The following is a 13,692-nucleotide window of genomic DNA, read 5'->3' on the forward strand; positions in this document are numbered from 1 at the left end:
GATATAATGCATTGACGCACCTGGGCTGCTTTACTCAACTCCTTGGAAAAGTCACTGGTAAATCTTTGGAAGGATTGGAAATGGTTCCAGATGTTGAAATCATTTGTAATTTGTAGCATTGATGTTTTGAGGAGGGAAGTGACACTTTATTATTCTCTCCTGTAGTGCCACCGTGGTCAGTCTCGTCACCTATTCTGACATCCAAATTAGAAATCATCTTTTCCCTGGACTCAGGAAAATAAAAGTTGAGCATTTAAATTAGCCATCAGTCAGGCAGTCTCTCTTATACACTGCAACATAAATGGGGACAACAACGGTTAAGTGACAATTTGGTAACATCTACCAAAATTACAATGCACAGATTATGTGGCCCAGTAATGCTAATTCCAGGGATTTATCCTTATGATATACTACATATTTACACCTGTGCAAATGAAAATTTGCCAGGTATTTCATGGGAGCATTGTTTGTAATACTAAAAAGCTGGACGGGCCACTAGCTGTCAATTAAACCTATAATGTGTTGGGATTCCAGCTAGCTGGGAGATGAGAATGGAATGAGAGGGACATGCTCTCTCTCTTGAAGGATGCCAAGAATGAAGAGAGAAGGAGCCTGGGTCCCTGACACTATGGGTGCCAGACCTGCTGGGAACAAATGCTCTGGTCTCTTAGATGAGAGAACAAACCCTTCTGTTTTGTTAAACCTATGTTTATTATTGACAGTAAGTGGCCCATCGAAAGACATTATGGCATGCCCATATTACAAAAGGATGGAAATATTTTTAAGGAAGAAACTTTTAACAGACAGCTACAAAGCCATCTCCAAGACACTAACTGGATAAAAGCAAGATGGAGAACAGTGTGCATAGTATGTTACCATTTGTATAAAAAGGGGAACAGAGTGTATATGTTTACATTTTCTTCTATTTGCATAGCATACCTCTGGAAGGATAGACAAAAGAGTAACTGAGCAAGAGAACTGGGTGGCTGGGGGAACAAGTGTAGTAAACAAACTTTGCATTATATGTTTTTGAATTTTGAACTATGTAAATATATCACATATTCAAAAATAAGCAAACAAAAAATAATAGCTCATTAGCTTCATCTAGTGGTCTTATATATATTCTTTAAAATATGTCTGTCTAGACCCCTCTGATTGATTGCCCTACAAATAGGAGAGAAGAAATACTACTGTTTTTGCAATTACAGTAGGAAAAAGTGGACCCATCTGTACATTTCAGGCAGTGCCTATAAGTACTGGGGCCAGCTTAGAGAAGTTTATTCAGTGCAGGAAGCACCCTGATCTCCCATCATCTGGGGCACAGACTGTCCTAGCTTCTCTGTGACTGAGGCAAGAAAAAAAAAAAAAAAAAGCACCATAAAGAGCCAGGTAGCTTTTTTTGAGGTTGGGGGGGTGGGGCAGCGGGAAGGTCCTAGTTTTGATTGGGCAAATAATTTTTCCTGCACCTGTGACCAATCTGGTGAGGATGTTTGAGAAACAATTTTTGTTTTGGAGACAGTCTCACTCTGTCACCCAGGCTAGAGTGAAGTGGCATGACCTCGGCTCATTGCAACCTCTGCCTCTTGGGTTCAAGCGATTCTCCTGCTCCAGCCTCCTGAGTAGCTGAGATTATAGGCTCCCACCACCATGCCCGGCTAATTTTTGTATTTTTAGTAGAGACAGGGTTTCACCATGTTGGCCAGGCTGGTCTTGAACTCCTGACCTCAGGTGATTCGCCTGCCTCGGCCTCCCAAAGTGCTGGGATTACAGGTGTGAGCCACCGCACCCTGCCCTGAGGAAAAAATGTATTCTATGTATTCTAAATATGGGCTGCAGGTATGTGTGTGTGTGTTTGTAGGTTTAGAAAGAGAGCATTCTCTATTCAGTGGAGAGAGCAAGGTACAGAAACAACAGTGGACAGAGCATGCCACCATTTGTGTGAAAAAAAAAGAAGAGAAAGAGAGATCTTTAAATATACTTTGTACTTGTGAAGAATATTTATAGAATACACAAGAAACTGTAACAGTAGTTGCCTCTGGGGGTCTGGGGGAAGGAGATCAGTTGTACCAGGGAGACTTACTTTTAATCAAATACCCTGTCTACTATTGGAGTTTTACTTCAGGTACGTGCTGCACAGCAGCTATTCAAGACATGTTTTAAAGAGAAGGGAATTTCAGTTTATATGATGTCCTTCCATCCCCTCCTTCTTTCCTTCCTCCCTTCCTTTCCTTCCTTCCTTCCTTCCTGCCTTCCTTCCTTCCTTCCACTCTCCCTCCATCCCTCAACCCCCCTTTCTTTTTTATTTCTTTCTTAGTGCAAACTGTAAACACCGCCTAAACAGAATGGCCTCTTTGCTTAGACAAATGCCTTCGATTCAACCTAGAAGCAGATGACCTTTTGTTGTTGTTGTTGTTGGAAGTGGGGAAAGAAAAAAGGAATCAATGTCTAAAACTCCCACACTTTGCAAAGTCACAGAACCCAAGTTCTGCCTGGTCACAACTGCAGTCAAGGAATGTCTTGCTCCCACCTTAAAGTCATTCTTCCTGGAGCCAACGAAGTCACTTAAAGACCAGTGGGCTCAGCTTTCCACACACACCTGCCTCTTCTTTGGGCAAAGTGGGAACCAATTCTTCCCTCTGTATCTGCAGGAAAAGACTCTGCAAAGGAGAGTGAGCTCTGGGCGCAGAGCCCCAAAGGGCCCAGGAGGAGAGCACGCCTTCCGTGTCTTGTCAGGAGGGGGCCCTGACCCCAGGGTCTTCCCAGCACAACCATCCACACAGTGGAAACAGATTTCAGGGGTTCCAGCTCTGGCCAGTGTTTCAGGGCTGAACGAGCCCTGGGCAAAGGAGAGGAAGAGGCAAAGGAGAGGAAGGTCTAGAAGGGATTGAATGGTGCAGCCCTACACTGTTAAAGGGGATTGGGTGGACCTTGTTTTTATATGGGAAGACATCTAAGAGGTGCTGAGAAATGAAATAAAGCAGGTTACAAAGTTCGTATACAACCAGGCTGGAAGGGCATTCATCAAAATCTTGACAGTGGTTTGCTGGGAGGGGCAGAGGTGTTGAAATGGTAATGGTGACGTTTGCTTTCTGTATCATTTCAAAGTTTTGGTTTTTGTTTGTTTATAATGCACATGCATGTTTTTAACAGCATGCTTATTGAATGTTATTTCACAGGTGGTCAAGGGGTTTGAAGGCACGACTATTCATATGATTTGGGAGAGGTTGCTGAATCTCCAGGAGATACCCTTGTGAGCTTCAGACTGGGGTCTGTGTTTGGGACTGGAAGACCCCAGGACATTGGAGAGAGGAGCAAAGCCTAGCATGAGCCCCAGAAGACGCCACCGTGCCGGTGCACCACCTGGGGACTTTGGCTTATGTGGATTCTGTTTCAGTAGATCTGGGTGGGATCGAGATCTTTTATTTCCAACCAACACCCACGTCCCAGGACCTCACTGGAAAGAGGCGGGCGGGCGCGGGGAGCCTTCCTGAGGTTCCTGGTTCTCAAGAGCCGGGTGTAAGGAAGGAAAATCAAAGATAGAATTTAGATGTATGTATTGGAGGGGAATATTGGAGGAAGGGGGAGCAGGGGAGCACGCCCAGCCTCCTCTCCTGTCTTTCCCGCCCCCTTGTCTAAACTCAAAACCGAGTCCGGGCGCGCCTTGCAGGGCGCCCGAGCTCTGCAGCGGCGTTGTGGGCTGAACCCATCCGGCACAAACTGCGGGCCACTGGCCCCTCACACCTGGGAGTTTGCGGCGCTGGCCTGCAGCCCGGGGCCCACGTGGCGGAAGCTTTCCCGGGCGCGCGCTGCGCAGCTCCGCGGGGCCGGGGAGACACCGCTCGGGAGTCCTCCGCTCGGCTGCAGAATCTTTATCAGCTGCACTTTACAGCAGCCCCGGGCTAGGACGCCAGGCGGCTGAGGGCCCTATCCAGGTGCGCCGCCGCACCATGGATCACCGCGCCCCGTCCCGCAGTCCCGCCATGGCCTGGGGAGGCCCGAAGCCCGGGGACAGTGGCCGGCCCATCTCCGGCTCCGCGGACCCCCGGCTCAGGCGGGAGGGCAGGCGGGTCCCTGCAGGCCCCCAGGGAGCCCGGGAGCCTCTCTCTGGCGTCATTCAGTCCCGGGGCAACCTGAAGCGCGGTAGATATTGGAGAGGGGGCGTCTGTGGGGGGGACCTGGCGTCATTACTGATGGCTAGCAGGGAGGAGGGAACGGGTTGTCACCTCGGCCTCATAAGGCCGTCAGTGAGTAGCCCAGGGCCTCTTCAGGCATTTTTGAAACTGGATTAACTAGGGGGGAAATTGTAGCACTGAAGCCACCGTGACTGTCTTTTGCGCTGTGTGGAAACTCCGGTAAAACTCTTTGGGCAACAGTCTTATCACCAGCTCTTCAACGTGTGCAGCCCTTCTGGTCCTGTCCCTGTTCTGGGCCCCAGGAATGCAAAGCAGGTCCAGGCACTGTGAAGACCCTGGCGGTGGAGGAAGAGGCTCCCCGGCTGTGGAGGAAGCCAGACCCTTACAACACAAGACGAGAACCAGACCTGCGTGGGGGAGCTCTGGGTGCTACAGGGGCTCAAGGAGGGGTGGAGGGGCCTTCCCAGGCCAACCCCTGAACGGCTTGGACAAGATGCTCAGATGGACGGGAGGAACGGCGTGTGGGATGGGGGAGCTGGAGGCGGGTGGGGGGGGAGGGTGGGGGAAGGATGGGGAAAGCGCTGGCCCACCCAGTGTGGGAGGGGTAGAGGAAAAGCCCTCAGGGGCCAGGTTGGGACCCCGTAGGCCGGGTTAGAGGGCTTGGACTTGATCCTGACAGGCGACAGGGAGACATATTGCTACTTATTATGTGCACAGTGGCCAGATCTCTAAAGAAAACACCATCCCCCACCCCCACCCCCCATATAGTAAACCAGGTGGTCCGCCCAGTGCTCCCAGGGAGGTGATGGGAAATCCCACTCCATACCCTGCGGTGAGGGGTTCCATGCCCTCCACGTGTGCAACTACTCCGGGCCCAGGGAAACACTGGGCCCCATCCGGTAACCCCCGGCCCAGTCGGGGTTTCCCAGTTCACATTATAACCGAACGGTCTTGCCAGCTAGACAGCCAGACACCCCTGACCTGTTTACCCTGATCCTCTGCTCTCAGGATTAATCACAACTTGTCGAAGGGGGTGGCTTCCAGTGGGGTGGACCGCTCTGTCAATGCCAGCGTGTGTCTAGCATCTCCTGGGGTGGGGGTGTGGGGAAGGGAGGTGTAGGATGAAGCCCTAGAAGCCTCAGGCAATTGTGATCCGGTGGGCTGGATACTGAAGCCCACCCCTGCCTTGACCTCAATTTTCAGTATCTTCATCTGTAAAATGGGAACAACCTGCCTTCCTCCTAGCCCTAAAGGGGCTGCTGTGAAGATTGGCTGAGATAGCTGTTTGCAAGCTGAGCTTAGTGAAAGTTCATTGTGTCCCCCTCAGTCCTATCCCAATATCGTCTCACTGCAAAGGTGGGGGGCAGCTTAACTTCAAGGGCACTTCAAGGATAGCCAGGTGGCTGTCAGCCCAGCTTTCCAGGATGGGAGCAGGATCTTGACAGAAGGGTTGATTGGGAGGGGCAGTTGCTGGTTTGGGCTTTGTTAGGTTGCATTTTTGTTTGTTGTCCTTTCATTTCCCTGGGGCAGCACCCCTTCCTGCAAGCTCCAGGCCTTCCTCTGGAATGCTCCTAGAGCCCAGCCTCTGCTGGTGCCTGAGCTTAAGCCAGGCCAGCTAAGGGGATCCTGGATTCACACGGCCTCACAGTCACTCAGATTGTTAGCAGAAGACAAAAATTAGAAGGGGAGGGCATCATTTGATTCTTACACACCCTCCAAATCCAGCAGACACCTTGGAAGCCACAGGTAGCTTCTAGAAACCCATTTTACGGATGAGAACCTGAGATGGAGAAAGGACAACTGGCGATCTCTAAGTCTCTGAGCCCACACTCCCTACCTCCCCGCACCTCCAGGCACTCTGCTGGCAGGATCTTGGGCAAATGCCCACAGCTCTCTGAGAGTCAGTTTTCCTGTCTGTAAAATGGGAGTCATACCTTCCTCCTATGGCCAGTGAGAGACTAAATTAAACTATGTCTGTCAAGACACCTGAAACTCCTGGCACAATTTAGGTTGCCCTCAAGTGGTCACAGTTGTCATTAGGTGGAAGTCAACACCCCAATCATTGTAAAGGTGCCCATATACCCCAAGATCCAGATTACAGACCTCACAGTTTATTATATACAGCGAATAAACACATAACACAACTTTGCCCACATTTACATGTATTTTACGGACCATGTTTCACATCAGTCCGCATGCACATCTGCACGTGTGTGCATTCGGAAGTATTTACCAAGCACCTGCCAAGTGCCAGGGCCTGTCCTCCGCACCCGGCGTGAACTGTCCTGGACCAGTCCCGGGAGCCACGGTTCTCACCAGCCGTGCTGACCCTGGACGACTCCATGAGCAGTTTTGTGAGAAAGACACGCCATTTGTTTGCAGCGTTCTGACTTCTGAGGGGTCATGTAGCACATGTTTGGTAGCCAAACGCTGTCATTCACGACCAGGAGCGATGGCTGCAATGCCTTTTTCTTTGCTTTGCTTTCCGGTGCCGGGAGCCTTGCCTCCCGCCGCCACCCCTGGTCAGCTCTGCGCAAGAACGTCGTTCTGTTTGGCAGCCAGGCCGAGACGCAGCCTGAATGTGAGCAGGAACTCGGAGAAGGGAAGGGAGAGAATTAGAAAGAAGGCCCGGGAGGGACCCGGGAAGCAGTGGGAGGTCTGCGCCCTGGAGCCCCGCGAGAGCCCGCCGGTTTGGCACGGGCTCCTCCCGGGCCGCCCGGCGGTCCAACAAAGGCCGGCCCCGACACGCACCCGGTCTTTTGTGGGAGAGAAACACAAAGAAGAGGGAAAAACACGGAGGAGGCCAACAGCACCAGGACGCGGGGGCCAACCAGGAACTCCCGGAGCCGGGGCCCATTAGCCTCTGCAAACGAGCACTCCATTCCCCAGGAAGGGGCCCCAGCTGCGCGCGCTGGTGGGAACCGCAGTGCCTGGGACCCGCCCAGGTCTTCCACCCCGGGCGCCGGGCGCAGGACCCGGACAAGTGCTGGGGACGCCTCCAGGACGCACCAGGGCAAGCTTGGGCACCGGGATCTAATTTCTAGTTATTCCTGGGACGAGGTGGGGAGGCATAGGAGACACACCGAGAGGTACTCAGCATCCGATTGGCACCAGGGCCAAGGGAGCCCAGGGGCGACACAGACCTCCCCGACCTCCCAAGCTACTTTCTGGCGACGGGAGGATGTTGAGGGAAGCCTGCCAGGTGAAGAAGGGGCCAGCAGCAGCACAGAGCTTCCGACTTTGCCTTCCAGACTCTAGACTCGCGCCATGCCAAGACGGGCCCCTCGACTTTCACCCCTGACTCCCAACTCCAGCCACTGGACCGAGCGCGCAAAGAACCTCAGACCGCTTGCTCTCACCGCCGCAAGTCGGTCGCAGGACAGACACCAGTGGGCAGCAACAAAAAAGAAACCGGGTTCCGGGACACGTGCCGGCGGCTGGACTAACCTCAGCGGCTGCAACCAAGGCGCGCGCACGTTGCGCCTGCTGGTGTTTATTAGCTACACTGGCAGGCGCACAACTCCGCGCCCCGACTGGTGGCCCCACAGCGCGCACCACACATGGCCTCGCTGCTGTTGGCGGGGTAGGCCCGAAGGAGGCATCTACAAATGCCCGAGCCCTTTCTGATCCCCACCGCCCCCCACCACCCCCCCCCCCGCTCCCTGCGTCGTCCGAGTGACAGATTCTACTAATTGAACGGTTATGGGTCATCCTTCTAACCGTTGGACGACATAATACCACGCTTCAGTTCTTCATGTTTTAAATACATATTTAACGGATGGCTGCAGAGCCAGCTGGGAAACACGCGGATTGAAAAATAATGCTCCAGAAGGCACGAGACTGGGGCGAAGGCGAGAGCCGGCTGGGCTTCTAGCGTAGACCGCAGAGGGAGACATATCTCAGAACTAGGGGCAATAACATGGGTTTCTCTTTGTATTTGTTTATTTTGTAACTTTGCTACTTGAAGACCAATTATTTACTATGCTAATTTGTTTGCTTGTTTTTAAAACCGTACTTGCACAGTAAAAGTTCCCCAACAACGGAAGTAACCCGAAGTTCCTCACACTCCCTAGGAGACTGTGTGCGTGTGTGCTCGTGCGTGCGCTCACAGTGTCAAGTGCTAGCTATCCGAGATCTGCAGAAACAAATTTCTGAATTCGAAATGTATGGGTGTGAGAAATTCAGCTCGGGGAACAGATTAGGGACTGGGGGAGACAGGTGGCTGCCTGTACTATAAGGAACCGCCAACGCCAGCATCTGTAGTCCAAGCAGGGCTGCTCTGTAAAGGCTTAGCAATTTTTTCTGTAGGCTTGCTGCAGACAGTCTCTGGCTTTTCCCATCTGTAAAATGGGTGAATGCATCCGTACCTCAGCTACCTCTGTGAGGTGCTTCTCCAGTTCGGGCTTAATTCCTCATCGTCAAGAGTTTTCAGGTTTCAGAGCCAGCCTGCAATCGGTAAAACATGTCCCAACGCGGTCGCGAGTGGTTCCATCTCGCTGTCTGGCCCACAGCGTGGAGAAGCCTTGCCCAGGCCTGAAACTTCCCTTTGCAGTTCCAGAAAGCAGGCGACTGGGACGGAAGGCTCTTTGCTAACCTTTTACAGCGGAGCCCTGCTTGGACTACAGATGCCAGCGTTGCCCCTGCCCCAAGGCGTGTGGTGATCACAAAGACGACACTGAAAATACTTACTATCATCCGGCTCCCCTGCTAATAAATGGAGGGGTGTTTAACTACAGGCACGACCCTGCCCTTGTGCTAGCGCGGTTACCGTGCGGAAATAACTCGTCCCTGTACCCACACCATCCTCAACCTAAAGGAGAGTTGTGAATTCTTTCAAAACACTCTTCTGGAGTCCGTCCCCTCCCTCCTTGCCCGCCCTCTACCCCTCAAGGCCCTGCCCCCAGCTGGGGGCGCTACCGGCTGCCGTCGGAGCTGCAGCCACAGCCACCTCCTAGACGCGCGAGGAGAGCATCAAGATAGTGGGGACTTTGTGCCTGGGCATCGTTTACATTTGGGGCGCCAAATGCCCACGTGTTGATGAAACCAGTGAGATGGGAACAGGCGGCGGGAAACCAGACAGAGGAAGAGCTAGGGAGGAGACCCCAGCCCCGGATCCTGGGTCGCCAGGGTTTTCCACGCGCATCCCAAAAGGTGCGGCTGCGTGGGGCATCAGGTTAGTTTGTTAGACTCTGCCGAGTCTCCAAACCATCCCATCCCCCAACCTGACTCTGTGGTGGCCGTAATTTTTACAGAAATTTGACCACGTTCCCTTTCTCCCTCGGTCCCAAGCGCGCTCAGCCCTCTCTCCATCCCTCTTGAGCCCGCCCTTCTCCTCCCCCTCGCCTCCTCGGGCCCCTCCTCCAGTCCCTCCCCAAGAATCTCCCGGCCACGGGCGCCCATTGGTTGTGCGCAGGGAGGAGGCGTGTGCCCGGCCTGGCGAGTTTCATTGAGCGGAATTAGCCCGGATGACATCAGCTTCCCAGCCCCCCGGCGGGCCCAGCTCATTGGCGAGGCAGCCCCTCCAGGACACGCACATTGTTCCCCGCCCCCGCCCCGGCCACCGCTGCCGCCGTCGCCGCTGCCACCGGGCTATAAAAACCGGCCGAGCCCCTAAAGGTGCGGATGCTTATTATAGACCGACGCGACACCAGCGCCCGGTGCCAGGTTCTCCGCTGAGGCTTTTCGGAGCGAGCTCCTCAAATCGCATCCACAGTAAGTGTCCCCGCCCCACAGTAGCCCCAGCCTAGATCCCAGGGACAGACTCTCCTCAACTCGGCTGTGACCCAGAATGCTCCGATACAGGGGGTCTGGATCCCTACTCTGCGGGCCATTTCTCCAGAGCGACTTTGCTCTTCTGTCCTCCCCACACTCACCGCTGCATCTCCCTCACCAAAAGCGAGAAGTCGGAGCGACAACAGCTCTTTCTGCCCAAGCCCCAGTCAGCTGGTGAGCTCCCCGTGGTCTCCAGATGCAGCACATGGACTCTGGGCCCCGCGCCGGCTCTGGGTGCATGTGCGTGTGCGTGTGTTTGCTGCGTGGTGTCGATGGAGATAAGGTGGATCCGTTTGAGGAACCAAATCATTAGTTCTCTATTTAGATCTCCATTCTCCCCAAAGAAAGGTCCTCACTTCCCACTCGTTTATTCCAGCCCGGGGGGCTCAGTTTTCCCACTCCTAACTGAAAGCCCGAAGCCTCTAGAATGCCACCCGCACCCCGAGGGTCACCAACGCTCCCTGAAATAACCTGTTGCATGAGAGCAGAGGGGAGATAGAGAGAGCTTAATTATAGGTACCCGCGTGCAGCTAAAAGGAGGGCCAGAGATAGTAGTGAGGGGGACGAGGAGCCACGGGCCACCTGTGCCGGGACCCCGCGCTGTGGTACTGCGGTGCAGGCGGGAGCAGCTTTTCTGTCTCTCACTGACTCACTCTCTCTCTCTCTCTCTCTCTCTCTCTCTCTCTCACTCACTCACTCATTCTCTCTTTTCTCCTCCTCTCCTGGAAGTTTTCGGGTCCGAGGGAAGGAGGACCCTGCGAAAGCTGCGACGACTATCTTCCCCCGGGGCCATGGACTCGGACGCCAGCCTGGTGTCCAGCCGCCCGTCGTCGCCAGAGCCCGATGACCTTTTTCTGCCGGCCCGGAGTAAGGGCAGCAGCGGCAGCGCCTTCACTGGGGGCACCGTGTCCTCGTCCACCCCGAGCGACTGCCCGCCGGAGCTGAGCGCCGAGCTGCGCGGCGCTATGGGCTCTGCGGGCGCGCATCCTGGGGACAAGCTAGGAGGCAGTGGCTTCAAGTCATCCTCGTCCAGCACCTCGTCGTCTACGTCGTCGGCGGCTGCGTCGTCCACCAAGAAGGACAAGAAGCAAATGACAGAGCCGGAGCTGCAGCAGCTGCGTCTCAAGATCAACAGCCGCGAGCGCAAGCGCATGCACGACCTCAACATCGCCATGGATGGCCTGCGCGAGGTCATGCCGTACGCACACGGCCCTTCGGTGCGCAAGCTTTCCAAGATCGCCACGCTGCTGCTGGCGCGCAACTACATCCTCATGCTCACCAACTCGCTGGAGGAGATGAAGCGACTGGTGAGCGAGATCTACGGGGGCCACCACGCTGGCTTCCACCCGTCGGCCTGCGGCGGCCTGGCGCACTCTGCGCCCCTGCCCGCCGCCACCGCGCACCCGGCAGCAGCAGCGCACGCCGCACATCACCCCGCGGTGCACCACCCCATCCTGCCGCCTGCCGCCGCAGCGGCTGCTGCCGCCGCTGCAGCCGCGGCTGTGTCCAGCGCCTCTCTGCCCGGATCCGGGCTGCCGTCGGTCGGCTCCATCCGTCCACCGCACGGCCTACTCAAGTCTCCGTCTGCTGCCGCAGCCGCCCCGCTGGGGGGCGGGGGCGGCGGCAGTGGGGCGAGCGGGGGCTTCCAGCACTGGGGCGGCATGCCCTGCCCCTGCAGCATGTGCCAGGTGCCGCCGCCGCACCACCACGTGTCGGCCATGGGCGCCGGCAGCCTGCCGCGCCTCACCTCCGACGCCAAGTGAGCCGACTGGCGCCGGCGCGTTCTGGCGACAGGGGAGCCCGGGGCCGCGGGGAAGCGAGGACTGGCCTGCGCTGGGCTCGGGAGCTCTGTCGCGAGGAGGGGCGCAGGACCATGGACTGGGGGTGGGGCATGGTGGGGATTCCAGCATCTGCGAACCCAAGCAATGGGGGCGCCCACAGAGCAGTGGGGAGTGAGGGGATGTTCGCTCCGGGACCTGATCGAGCGCTGTCTGGCTTTAACCTGCGCTGGTCCAGTAGACATCGTTTTATGAAAAGGTACGGCTGTGTGCATTCCTCACTAGAACTCATCCGACCCCCGACCCCCACCTCCGGGAAAAGATTCTAAAAACTTCTTTCCCTGAGAGCGTGGCCTGACTTGCAGACTCGGCTTGGGGAGCACTTCGGGGGGGGGAGGGGGTGATATGGGAGGGGGACACATTGGGGACTTGCTCCTCTTCCTCCTTTCTTGGCGGGTGGAAGACTCCGGGTAGCCGCACTGCAGAAGCAACAGCCCGACCGCGCCCTCCAGGGTCGTCCCTGGCCGAAGGCCAGGGGCCACAAGTTAGTTGGAAGCCGGCGTTCGGTATCAGAAGCGCTGATGGTCATATCCAATCTCAATATCTGGGTCAATCCATACCCTCTTAGAACTGAGGCCGTTCCTCCCTGTCTCTCGTTGATTTGGGAGAATATGGTTTTCTAATAAATCTGTGGATGTTCCTTCTTCAGTATAAGCAAGTTTATAGACATTCAGAGTAGAACCACTTGTGGATTGGAATAACCCAAAACTGCCGATTTCAGGGGCGGGTGCATTGTAGTTATTATTTTAAAATAGAAACTACCCCACCGACTCATCTTTCCTTCTCTAAGCACAAAGTGATTTGGTTATTTTGGTACCTGAGAACGTAACAGAATTAAAAGGCAGTTGCTGTGGAAACAGTTTGGGTTATTTGGGGGTTCTGTTGGCTTTTTAAAATTTTCTTTTTTGGATGTGTAAATTTATCAATGATGAGGTAAGTGCGCAATGCTAAGCTGTTTGCTCACGTGACTGCCAGCCCCACCGGAGTCTAAGCCGGCTTTCCTCTATTTTGGTTTATTTTTGCCACGTTTAACACAAATGGTAAACTCCTCCACGTGCTTCCTGCGTTCCGTGCAAGCCGCCTCGGCGCTGCCTGCGTTGCAAACTGGGCTTTGTAGCGTCTGCCTTGTAACACCCTTCCTCTGATCGCACCGCCCCTCGCAGAGAGTGTATCATCTGTTTTATTTTTGTAAAAACAAAGTGCTAAATAATATTTATTACTTGTTTGGTTGCAAAAACGAAATAAATGACTGAGTGTTGAGATTTTAAATAAAATTTAAAGTAAAGTCGGGGGATTTCCATCCGTGTGCCACCCCGAAAAGGGGTTCAGGACGCGATACCTTGGGGCCGGATTTGGGGATCGTTCCCCCAGTTTGGCACTAGAGACACACATGCATTATCTTTCAAACATGTTCCGAGCAAATCCTCCGGGTCTTTTTCACAACTTGCTTGTCCTGATTTTTATTTTCTGACGCCTAACCCGGAACTGCCTTTCTCTTCAGTTGAGTATTGAGCTCCTTTATAAGCAGACATTTCCTTCCCGGAGCATCGGACTTTGGGACTTGCAGGGTGAGGGCTGCGCCTTTGGCTGGGGGTCTGGGCTCTCAGGAGTCCTCTACTGCTCGATTTTTAGATTTTTATTTCCTTTCTGCTCAGAGGCGGTCTCCCGCCGCCACCTTCCCCCTACGGGTTTCCTTGGCTTCAGCTGCGGACCTGGATTCTGCGGAGCCGTGGCGTTCCCAGCAAAGCGCTTGGGGAGTGCTTGGTGCAGAATCTACTAACCCTTCCATTCCTTTTCAGCCATCTCCACTACCCTCCCCCAGCGGCCACCCCCGCCTTGAACTGCAAAGGATCAGGTCTCTCTGGAGGAGCACTGGCAGCGCTTTGGCCTCTATGCTCTTTCCTGGGGTCACCTCTGTCTCCTCTTGGCCATTGGGTTCTCACAATCCA

General features: G+C 54.6%; 2 protein-coding genes across 2 annotated transcripts in view; both read left to right on the plus strand.

The window, feature by feature from the left end:
* The window catches only part of LOC100609577 (putative uncharacterized protein C21orf62-AS1), a 250,016-nt gene extending 245,648 nt beyond the window's left edge, over window positions 1-4,368 (plus strand). The window contains exon 6 of the transcript XR_010154556.1: window positions 3,177-4,368. The gene's annotated coding sequence lies outside the window, so the exon portion shown is untranslated. The remainder of the gene's footprint in view (window positions 1-3,176) is intronic.
* A 5,146-nt stretch (window positions 4,369-9,514) lies between these two features.
* OLIG2 (oligodendrocyte transcription factor 2) lies at window positions 9,515-13,043 on the plus strand. Its single transcript, XM_001172282.8, has 2 exons — window positions 9,515-9,845; window positions 10,635-13,043. The coding sequence occupies exons 1-2, from the start codon at window positions 9,599-9,601 to the stop codon at window positions 11,666-11,668; spliced, it is 1,281 nt and encodes a 426-aa protein (XP_001172282.1). The 5' UTR covers window positions 9,515-9,598; the 3' UTR covers window positions 11,669-13,043.
* Window positions 13,044-13,692: the final 649 nt, after the last annotated feature.

Source organism: Pan troglodytes, chromosome 22, assembly GCF_028858775.2.
Source record: "Pan troglodytes isolate AG18354 chromosome 22, NHGRI_mPanTro3-v2.0_pri, whole genome shotgun sequence".
Lineage (NCBI taxonomy): Eukaryota > Metazoa > Chordata > Mammalia > Primates > Hominidae > Pan > Pan troglodytes.